Here is a 12,166-nt window from a genome sequence, read left to right on the forward strand (position 1 = left end):
GTGTGTGTGTGTGTGTGTGTGGCCAGCTCAGCCCACCAGGGGGCGCAGCTGGCTGGCATGTGGTGCTGGGGGAATCGAACCACGGTCCATGTGCTTTATCAAGCTTGTTCCAAGTAGGTGCCTTAGACCACTGAGCCATCTCTCCAGCCCCTAAATTTATTTTAAATGAAGTAAAATATCTAAAACTTTACTAGTTTTAATTTTAATAAAACATATCAGTATAACCCACATATAAACTACTAACAGAGGTTTTTTTAATAATTAAGAATTTAAACAAAGGCTGGGGATATAGCTCAGTGGTACAGTGCCTGCCTTGCAAGTACAAGGTCCTGAGTTCAATTCCCAGTTTTTTTTTAAAAAAAATTTAAACAGAAATCTTGAGTCAAAGAGTTTGACAGTCGCTATTTTGAGATAAGTAGTTTTGTATTACTGACTAGGTCAGTGATGGTGAACCTTTTAGAAGTTTCAGTGATACAGATAACCTGCGGCATGCATGCCATAGGTTTACACCCACTGGACTGGGTGATTGGTTCCACATGTGATTTGCTTTATACTCATGTTATTGCTGAGAACGCCAGTAATTCATATTTTGTGCTGTTACTGTATATTATAGAATGTATAGCAGGCATACTTTGTGGAAAGTGAAATTCAGTGGCTGGATACAAGTTGTAAAGCAGTATCATCGGTATTATTTCTTAGCATAGCTTTGCTTTCTGTTTTACTTTGTCAGGTAGTTTCTAGGCTGCTTTCAGCTTTAGGCTCAGAATAAAAAGGACTCCCCTCCGCATAATCCACCACAGTTTTTCTGGAGTAGTATCATTGGTCTGGCTTGTGTTCTTTTCTATCTCTAGGATAATTATGTGGCTCTGGATAGTTAGGCTGAGAATTGTCCTATCTGTCCAGATGGGGAGATGCTTAATAGTTCAAAAGTAAGCATCTGATAAATGTCAGCATTCATTAACTGAAATTTATGAACTTTCACAAGAGCCTCACAGAACCATACTAATCCTGTTTAATTTTAGAGTATTTTAATGACTTTATCTGGCTTTGTAGTCCATGGATTTGTTGTTACATCTATGGCCTACAAGAAATGACAGCTTATGATTAATAGCAAAGCTAGAGGAAAAACCCAATAAAAAGATAAGATATGTCATTTACTGACTTGACCTCCTGTTAATGCTTATCATGATTTTAATACTGGTGTTGTATTGATGACCTTCAAATAGGTCTAACTTCTCTACTAAGCCCTTCCATCTCAGCTTAACTAGAACTAAATTTGTTCTATAATTCCCTTTAAAAACTTTTATTCTTCATCATTCATTTAACTTTGTTTAGGAAATTGGTCATCTGTTGACTATCTCCTTTTTTTACTCCTTGTTTAGTTGATTATAGAATTCAGTCTGTTGTATCTTACTGATTTCCCCCTTTATTTTGACTGCCCATGTCCCTAATATAGGCCTTTATCAATTTTGCCATTGTCTTTTGTTCTGTTTTTTTCCCCAAGTTCTCATCTGCTCATTGAATCTTTCTACTACAAATCTAATGCTATTATTTCTATTTTGTCATGTCTTTCTTAACATGAATCTACTCTAGGCAAAATACTTTTAATCATCTAACATTTTCCCCCCTGTCGATGGCCTTCAGCTTGACAAAGTGTTATTCACATATAGTGGTCATTAGTTTTGTTCCACCAGTATTCACTGGCTCTCCTCTGCCATGTGGTAAAGGTGCACTTCTTTATCTCATTCATCTTCCCCATACCCTTGAAATTAGGCAGGGACCAGAATAACTCAATTTTGGCATTATTGACGTTTTTGGCTGGGTAAAAATTTTTTGCTTTGAACACTGTCCTGTTTATTGCAAGATGTTTAGCAGTAGCATTGACCTGTACCCTGCAGATGTCCAGCATTATTGTGTTTACTACCTTGCCCTTCCAGTTGTGACTATCAAAAATGTCTAAGACATAGCCAGTGTTTGATCTATCCTGTTGTTTCCCCTGCAATTTAATGTATAGAGGAAGCCTTTTGACAGCCCAGTCACTAAGAATTGTTAGTAAACAGTACCATCAGTTGATTTGTGATGAATAAATAGCTTAACCAGAAAATAAATCTTCGTTTTAAGTATTATTTGACAGTTGGTTGTAACTGTAACCTATCCTATACCAGTGGTTGCAAACTTGTGGCATTAGTGCTGCAGTGGGCTCTTTGTATCATTGAAAGGTATAGAAGATACACCATCACCGGACCCTCAACTGAATGATACATTATGCCAAGACGTACCTTAACTTCACATGCACCTTCCTTTGTAATCCCAGATCCCCTTAATACCTAAATCACCTTAATACCTACATCTCTTAACATTTATTGCTTAGTGTGATAATGTTTGGATTTTCTAGATTTTTTTTCTTTTCTTTTTTTTTAAGATAGGCTTTTACTGATCTTCCAGGCTGGTCTTGAGCTGTAGGACTCAAGTGATTCCCCCTCCTCAGTCTGCAGAGTAGCTGTGACCACCACACTGCCAGAATCAGTAATCCTTAAATGGAGAAAGAATTGTACTTTAAAGGATGTTGTAGAAATTTGTGAGAAGAGCTTTGGGGTTGGGGCAAGGAATGTCTTTGTGCAAGAGATGGTGGAATCTTCTTGAATCCCACAAGACTTTAAAATATCTCAGAAATTTATGAAGGAGGAAAATACATAATTAGTCTAGAACCTAATTCCTTCCTTCCTTCCTATCTTTTTTCAATTTTCTAGAGATTTTACTTAATCTGGTTTCTTAACTGAAGTTCTTTTGTTTGGAACTTTATTAAAAAGAGTTCACCATTTGAGAAAATCCATGTCACCAACATGCCATTGTGCTGTTGGAGCTGCCTAGGCAACATACTTGTAGTTGTAGCTCTGAATTTATAGTATCGTATTTATAATTCTACATAACAGTGTAAATGTAAATTTTTTTTTCCAGTGGTGGTGGTGGGGATTGAATACTAAGGTGCCTGGTTCCATATGAATACTAAGCATGTGCTCTACCACTGAGCTATAGTCCTAACTCCTTTCTTTTTGGTTTTGTTGAGACAGAGTCTTCCTGTACAGTTTAGGCTGGTCTTAAACTTGCAGTGATCTTCCTGCCTCAGCCTCCCAAGTACTGGGATTACAGGTGTGCATTACTATGCTGTGCTTCCCCTGACTTCTTTATTATGCATTCTAAATTGGTATGCCTGGTCATTTATACATTGAAATTTGCACTTTATAATAGACTAATTTCTTTCTCTTTGATCTTAGGTATTGTTACATTTTTAAAAATGTGTAAGTTGGGATTTTGTTTCAGGATAGCTAGGGAGGTGCTATAAATTATTTGCTCTGAGTTACAAAAAGGGATGTTTGATCTGATAAATTGAGTACCATTTTCTGATTGTATGCTTATTTGTCTTTGTGTGTATTATTCTGCATACGATATAGTGTTTGTTGAGCTAGCCAATTTGTGGTTTCTAGACTTTTATGTACACTGTTGCATTTGATTACTACTCTAAGCCTATAAAATTAGCAGGGCAGATACCTTTCCCATTTTATACATGAGACAATTGAGAGAAATATTAACATGTCTCACCATGCTTCTGGAGCTCTAGTAAGAACATATAATTTTATTTATATGTGCCTATAACTGCCATATTTTTGCAATCCAGAGCTGTCTAGTGCAGAAATATGTCTGTATGTCTTTGTTGGTATTATTTTTATGTAAGGAACTTTAAATTATGTTTTAGCACTAATGGTCATAGGACTATAACTATGAGTAAACTGTATTCAAGAAAGTAAGGAGATTACTGTGTCCAGAGAAATTTGGGATTAAACAACCTGTAAAATAATAAGAACCTCCCCCCACCCCCATAGCTAAATTTTAGTGATGATGACAGTTGAGTTTTGGGTGAAATACTCATAAAATTTTTTTTTTTTTTTCTGTATTTTAGGGAAGGGCCTACAAGGGCGTTCAGGGTCTAACTACTAGATTGTATTTCTAGTGATCTGCCTCCCAAGTGCTGGGATTACAAGTGTGCGCCACCATGCTCAGTCTCTTGCTGTCTCATTGCGCCCCAGAGGTGGGGGGGCGGCACAGTAGGCCCCTGCGCCTGCTTGCAGGTGCTTTAATCTGCCAAGCTATTTGACTGGGCCTTCAAACTCTAAATGTCATAATTTAGTACAAAGTTTTTGGAACATGATATCACAAAATGAGTTCGATAAAAATATTTGCAGGGCCAGAGATGGAGCTCAATGGTGGAGCACTTGCCTACATGCACAGGGCCCTGTGTTTATTTTCAATACTGCTTTTAAAAAAATTAAAATTGATATAACAAAATGTAAGGCAGTGACAGAAATAAAAAAAAATACAGAAAAAAAAAAGTTTTATGAGTATTTCACCCAAAACTCAACTGTCATCATCACTAAAATTTAGCTATGGGGGTGGGGGGAGGTTCTTATTATCTTACAGTATATGGTATATGTGAGGAACTGTGATGCTAGGGATTTCTGTGATGAGAATGTTGCTGTTTGCTTGAACCTCTAGCTTTTTATTACTGTTTTTGTTTTGAATGTTGAGGGTTTTTTGCTGTTTTCTTCAACTTCAAGATTTTTGAAACATATACTTTAAAAAACCATTTATTTATTCATTTATTTGGTTTAGGGTCTTACTATGCAGCTTGGATTTGTAGTGATCCTCCTGTCTGAGCCTCCCAGCACTGGGATTACAGGTGTGCACCACCATGCCTGGTTTTGGTGGCAGCACAGCATATGGTACCAGGGATTGAACCGTGGTCTTTGCACTTGCCAGGCAGGTGCTTAGACTGCCAAGCTATCTCCCCAGCTCTTGAAACAAATACTTAATCAAGTAACCAGTGTGCTCAGTTCTAAGAGAGATGTGTTTTAAATTTGATGGATGAGGGTCAGATTTAAATTGAAGGCATGTTTGTTTGACATGCATATGGTTTTTCCTTCTTTTTTTTTTTGTGTGTGTTACTTTGGCTTTCTCTACCTCTTTCTTTTCCTGCAAATAAATCGTCAGTACTTAAAAGTAATTTATCACATGTCCATGGAATTTTTTATTTCTCCTTTTAAGCTGAGCAAGTATTAGCAGTGGGCTAGCACATTCAGATGCCACTTCTATAAGTGAGTAGTAGCTACCCACTTTAGAAAGGCATACAATTGTATTTCTGAAAACACCTAGCATTTTTTATTTATGTGATTACTTGCCTTCCATATGCCTGTAAATTATGAGTTCTGAATCACTGCTTTACTTCTGTCACTGCCTTACATTTTGTTATATCAATTTTAATAAGGTAAAATGCAGAAAATGCATATTTTAGGACAGTCTCTTTTTTAAAACTATTTAAATATTCTAGCGTTTAGACAGTGCTTTACTGAAAACTATGTGCCATGCACTTTGTACTTTCTCATTTGGGGGTCTACATATCTTCATTAATTCCAGATTCAGGGTTTAGGTAACTTCATTTAGCTGACTGCTTACTGTAAAAGCTGGAATTCTAATCTCTGTCTCTGACTAAATCCTTGATTATCTGCAAAGTGTAGCTTCAACATATAGTTACTGAATGTAATCATGTAATAAGAGTTGAAAGACACAGAAAAAATTGCTTCTCTATGTGAGGCTTATCATTAGATGAGGAAACAAGTGCTTAAGAGATCACATTAGAGGGAAGTAAGTGTTAAAAACCAAGAGGCTGATATATATGCCCTTCCCCCATATATGTTCTAAGAGTGCTGAGAACTAACAGTGGCAGGGAAAACAGAAAGAATGTGACAGATGTAACCATGGTAAAGATTATACTTTAGGGTTACTACTATACTTGGTAAGACTTGATGAGTGTGCCTTTGTACTTAAGAGAAGGCCTAACTTTGATGCTTTGGGGATGTCAAAAACAAAATATTTTAATTCACTCATTTTAAATTCTGAGTGTCGCTTGACTACAGTGGTTTCATCATCTCACAAAAAAATGAATTTTCTTTGTGAAATATATTCTCATTATGTGTATTTCTCTCCTTCTTTCTCTTTAGGTTATCTTGAAAACCAGATGTCTAACAATTTTCCTTCCTACATTAGTGTTGTTTTTCACTGCCTCCAAGAAGATCAAAATTGCTCCAGAAATTGGAGACACACTTGATTTAAAAGGAAAAACTTGAACAAATGGACAGTATGTCTATTACAAATACACCAACAAGTAATGATGCCTGCCTGAGCATTGTACATAGTTTGATGTGCCATAGACAAGGTGGAGAAAGTGAAACATTTGCAAAAAGAGCAATTGAAAGTTTGGTAAAGAAGCTAAAGGAGAAAAAAGATGAATTGGATTCTTTAATAACAGCTATAACTACAAATGGAGCTCATCCTAGCAAATGTGTTACCATACAGAGAACATTGGATGGAAGGCTTCAAGTGAGTGGTTGTGTTTTATGTTATTTGTTTTGTTTTGAATGCTGAGGATTGAACTCAGGGTCTCATGAATGCTAGGGATCTGCTGTGCCACTGAGTATATCCCTAGCCCTTAGGTTATTGCTTGAAGAAACTTACAGAAATCTTGTTTTGTTAGATTTAAAAAGTTTATTTCTAGATTTTGGGCATAGTTTCCATAACAAATTCATACTGTTTGCATTTTAAAAGCCCGAGTACAGGCCTTGTAATTATACCTCAGTTTAAATTGTAGCTCTATGATAATGGCCAAGTTAGTTATTTTGAGCTTTAATTTTCTTGTTTATAAAATGAGATTATGGTTTTCTGAATGGAGGGGGGGAAAGCCCCTCAAACTCAAGTTTTTTTTTTTCCCTAGTATACGCTTATGCCACATATTACTTCTCTGGCCCAAAAGTTGTGAATATTTCTGCATACCTATAAGAAGGAATTTTGCAAGAGACACCAAGTAGGTGTCCTCAGTTTCAATTCAGTTCTGACACTGTCTACTTGAAAATAGTGGTGGATCTCACACACTGGGGGTTCAGTTTCCAAGAGTGTCTCCCAGTGTCTCTTTTTAAATACCAGCAGCTATAAATTCAGTTCTTTTATTCACTCTGAGTTTGATTAATTTGATCTTGCTGCTCACAGAACTCAAGTGTGTTTACCAGTTTATTATGAAGGATATTACAAGGGATATAGATGGAGAGATACATAGGGTGAGGTAAGCTTCCACACCTCTCTCCAGGAACCTCCACCTGTTCAGCTGTCCTGGAAATTTCCCAACTCTACTTGTTGGGGTTTTTATGGAGGCTCCCTTATATAAACATGGTTGATACAATCATTGTCCAGTGGTGTTCAACTCTAATGTATAGCCTTATTTGGCTCCCTGGAGGTTGGGAAGTGAATCCTGTCTTGGTATTTTCTATGACTGTCTCCCTGTCCTGAATCTTCCTAAGGGCTGCCAGTCAATCACCAGTCAACTCATTAGCATGTAGCATGGCAGATTCCAAGATTTTAGAAGTTATATGCCATGAAATGAGGACAAAACCAAATGCGTATTTCACAGTATCGCAAAAACTGACTCTGCAGGATTGAGAACATATATATATAAGTCCCCTTTATAGTGTCTGACATACTACTGCTGCTTAATAAATAGTGGTTTATTTTTCCCAGGTGGCTGGTCGGAAAGGATTTCCTCATGTGATTTATGCCCGACTGTGGAGGTGGCCTGATCTTCACAAAAATGAACTGAAGCATGTTAAATATTGTCAGTATGCATTTGATTTAAAATGTGATAGTGTTTGTGTGAATCCATATCACTATGAACGAGTTGTGTCACCTGGAATTGGTAAGTAGACTGCATGTATCCTTGGATCTATAAAGGGAAAAGACTGAGTAGTATTTTAACTTTCCTAAATTTAATTATATATTTAAAGATTACCTAGGACTTTAAAGTTAAAGAATCAGACATTTTTTAATGAATATAAGGGTTTAAATCTGAATTTAGGAAATAACATTTATTTTAACTGCTAAAACTAAGTATATATAATTGACATTTTGCCCACTTTGTAACACTGTTACTGAAAAATAAGATAAGTATTATAGATTTCAGTACTTAAGTTTACATATGTTCGAAGTTATGCTACTTCTGAAGTAAAATGGTTTTATAATCTCTGCCTTAAATTTATATTCTATTACTTAAAATATAATGAAAGATATGTTTATGGTAATGACTAATGCTTCTTTTTTTCTCCCCCTTTAAAAAATTAAGATCTCTCAGGATTAACACTGCAAAGTAATGGTAGGTAAAATGTTTCTTGTAACTTTCTTTTATACTGAGCCTTCTAATTTTATTTATTCATTCATTCATTCACATTGAAGTAGTGGAAGTAGGTATAGGTAACAACAAGAAAACTACTTTGGAAGTATAGATTATTTTGAGGGTATTCATCAGCATTTAAAACTATTTAAATCAACTATTAGCTGTTTGGATTTGAATTGATACTATTGAAGATTTCTAAAAAAATGAAACATACCAAAAACACTAGTACAATACTTATTTTAAATTTTAATTTTTTTAAAGGCCAACCTGATAGCTCAGTGGACTAAAGTGCCTGTTTAGGCAGAGTGCAGTGGCCCCCAGCCTGCTGTGCTGGCCCTGCCCACAGGGTGCACTGAGATGGCAACTGAGACTGGGCATGATGGCCTGTTCCTGTAATCCTAGTGCTTGGGAGGCTGAAGACAGGAGGATCACTACAAGTCTGATCTATGTAGTGAGACCCTGTAGACCCTGTCCTAAATATAGAAAAAGAAATTTTTTTTTACATTAATGATAACTATTTTGGAAGAAAATCTTACAGAGTCAATTTAAGTGGTTATAAGTACCTGCTATGTATAACATGACCTGGAAAAATGCCAGCAGTCTTCATTTAGCCCTTACTTTTTTTTTTTTTTTTTTTTTTGCGGGGGTGGTGGTAGCTGAGATTGAACCAAGGGCCTTATACATGCCAGGCCTGCCTCTTACCACTGAACTATAGCCCCTTGATGATTTTTATTAATGATAATATTGAGAATGTTTTAAAATTACAAGTATTAATGTTTTTCCAATTTTTGTTGTCTTTTAAATAAAACAAGGTTTGCTTTTTAAAAGTATGTACTGACCATAGCTGATCTAATTCTATTTTATTTTTTTTTCAAAGTTTTATTGATAAACAGATAGCAATGAGACAATTTCAAATCAAATCGGAAGTACAGTTTCAACAAATAATACACTGCATATATTCTTCTTAGTGGTTAATTGCTGTACCTAATTCTATTTTAAGAAGGAAAAAATGTCTCAAGGTGAGAAAATGGAGTTCTATGAAATCTTCAGCTCCATTACTTAGATCTTGTTAAAGAAATAAAATCTTATAGGAACTAATCTTTAGGAAAGTTCTGATAGTCACACTCACTTGTCTTACCATACAAAGGTATGTGCTGTTCTGGAGGTATTAGTAGCTTGTCAACCTCTTTCTTCAGAGATTTTTAGAGGTGGACTTGAAATATCTTGTGATTTTAAAATTTAAGAATACCCTGAAACGTATTTATTTTTATTCTCCATTTTCCTTCCATCCCCAGTAATGAAGACTGTAGTGCCTTGTGGTACGTCATTATTATATTATACATAGATTTTAGAGAAGTGCAGGTTGGTTTCTTGAAGCCTGCCTCTTTGCCACGTAGACATTGGTATTTTGTCATTTCTTTGAAAGTAAATATTCTTCAGATATTCATTTATTCATTCTCCATCCCTGTTTTGGAAGAAATAAAACATACAACTTAGTGAATATAAGGGGTTAAGCTGCAGATATAATACCTTACAGGTGTATTTGCAAGGGGGTCCAAATTTTGAAGGTTCCTTGCCCTTCTCTCTGTCCTAAAATGATTGCTGTTCTAAGTACTTGTTATTGATGGGATTGAGGATAACTTCTGTTTAGGAGCTCTAGTGGTGGTTGTATAAAGGCAGCCTTGAATGGGTTATTTCCTTAGAAAACTTATTTCTCAGGTCCTTTCAGATTTGGACAAGGCCAGGTAACTAAAAGTAAAGAAAATGGAATAGTTGTTTCAGTTGTGAGTGTTGGGGTCTTGTGGTAATCATTTCTAGCCTATCATCTTTTTCTTTGAACTTTCCATGACCACACTGACCTGTGTATTTATTTTATAAATATTTAATGAGCATGTATTATGTGGTACTGTGTTAGGTTCTAGTGATACTAAGATAAAAAAATGTTTTTTCTACTCAGAGTTTGTAGTGTGGTGGGAGAAGATAAAGTAAGAGAGCAATGATACCATCAGACAAGTGCTGTGGCCTGCCTGCTAGTAGTAATAACATAGACTTAGGGTAAACCCAGTAACTTCAGCCTTTTTTTGTCAACTGTAGAGCATGCATCCTTTATCCCTCACAGAACATTTACAATCACTGTGCTAAAAGATGTTTAGAGGGCTGGTGAAATAGCTTAGTGGTTCAAAATCTCCTGCTTAGGCAGGTGCAGGGACAGTGGTTAATCCCCTGTACCACATGGTGCGCCAGCCCCGCCCCCAGGACAGGCTGAGCCAGCCACAGGGGGGGAAATGTTTAGATAATAAAGGCTAACACTGAAAATTCATTATGAGTTAGGTACTGAGCTCGATTATTTATGTCTATAATGTCAAAATTCTCATAATGATTGTACATGGTAAGTTGGATTATCCACACTTTTATCAGATAAAGAAACTGGTATGGAGAGATCAAGTAACTTGCTGAGCATTAGGACAGCTAGGGGGAGCTGAAATAATGTTATTGTTAACTATTTAAACAACAGGAAAATTACAAAAGACTTAAGTTCCATGAAGTCAGAGATACTTGTTTTGTTATTGGTATATCCCAAATGATAGAACAGTATCTGGAACGTAGGTGTTCAATAAATATTTTTTAAATGAATGAATTTGTTAAGAATGCTAGCCCATAAGAGAAATACTTAACAGTTTGGTGTCTGTTTTTTTTTTTTTTAGACTTTAAAAAATATATACTATATGTTTTTTTAATTTTATTTTTTTGAATAGGCAATACATGGTCCATAAATCACAATACTATAAAAAAGTATACAGTGAAAAGAAGTGCTCCCACCCTTGCCCCCATTCCCCCCTACTTCAGGTAATCACTTTTATTAGTTTCTGGTATTTCCTTCCAGGGTTTCTTTATTCAAAAGATACATATATGGTTTCCCTCCATATTGTGCACACTGTTCTGGACCTTGAGTTTTTACAATATATGATTTTTTTTTTTAAAGCATGCATATGACCAGTGTATCATAATATTCTGTAACTTTTTCCTTTTGGCAAAAATATGTTGCAGACTTCTATCCTTGTTGATACCTTCAGTTTTATCTAATAAACTTATATTTTAGACTATTTTATTAAAAAATACAGACTAGATGTTCCAAGTTTCCATTTGGAAAAATTTGCTGATATATTAAAGCAATAAAAGTGTCTGAGACTATTTAAATTAGGAAATAGTTGGTATTGTAGAAGTTTATGATTGCCTACTAGGTCCTTCTGGAGTCAACTGAAAGGCAGAAGGAATAAGTATCAAGTTGGCCAGTTGTATTCTCAAACCGTTATCCTTATATATTAGCAATACCAATATATTGGTGGAAAGATCTCAGTGACTATAACAATAAATACCCTAGAATGTCTTGGATTTAAAAGAACGATGTCAGGATTTATAATGAAAAATATCTCAGAACTTTGTTGAAGAGTATATTAAAAACTGATTAAGTGCAGACAGACTTAGTTTATGCCTGAAGCAACCTTTTCTTTTTATTATTTTTGTAATTTAGCTAGTACTAATGATGAGTGATTAGGACTACTTTTTGGCCCATATATAATGATGTATTAAGCATCCTTTTTGATGATCTTTTTATTTCTATAGCATTTTCTAAAGAAAAACTTTGGAGTGGAATTTGATGCATGAGAAAAAATTTAAGAGACTGCTTTGAAACTTGACTGATGGGTTATTCTTGCTGCTTTAGAGTTGTCTCAATTTAGTAAAAAATAGCCGGGTAACTAATTTATACTTATGTGTGATAGATTTTTTTTTCCTCTGAAGACATACCTAGGGAAAAACAAGGGAAGCCATTGTTTCTTTTCTTTTTTTGTGCCCTCGCCTTGTCTCGCCTCACCTCGCCTCGCCTCGCCTCGCCTC

The 12,166-nt window shown here is 35.6% G+C and overlaps 2 protein-coding genes across 2 annotated transcripts in view; one reads left to right on the plus strand and one right to left on the minus strand.

The window, feature by feature from the left end:
• Window positions 1–1,476, minus strand: part of LOC111816422 — a 41,646-nt gene extending 40,170 nt beyond the window's left edge. The window contains exon 1 of the mRNA XM_023713717.1: window positions 1,415–1,476. Within this exon, the coding sequence (XP_023569485.1) occupies window positions 1,415–1,476 (62 nt within the window). The remainder of the gene's footprint in view (window positions 1–1,414) is intronic.
• Window positions 1–12,166, plus strand: part of Smad4 (SMAD family member 4) — a 69,511-nt gene that overhangs the window by 7,687 nt on the left and 49,658 nt on the right. Inside the window, exons 2-4 of the mRNA XM_004623662.2 lie at window positions 6,054–6,432; window positions 7,621–7,795; window positions 8,219–8,248. Of these exons, the coding sequence (XP_004623719.1) occupies window positions 6,184–6,432; window positions 7,621–7,795; window positions 8,219–8,248 (454 nt within the window). The 5' untranslated portion in view covers window positions 6,054–6,183. The remainder of the gene's footprint in view (window positions 1–6,053; window positions 6,433–7,620; window positions 7,796–8,218; window positions 8,249–12,166) is intronic.

This window comes from Octodon degus, unplaced genomic scaffold (assembly GCF_000260255.1).
Source record: "Octodon degus isolate 3935 unplaced genomic scaffold, OctDeg1.0 scaffold00003, whole genome shotgun sequence".
NCBI classification, from domain to species: Eukaryota; Metazoa; Chordata; class Mammalia; order Rodentia; family Octodontidae; genus Octodon; species Octodon degus.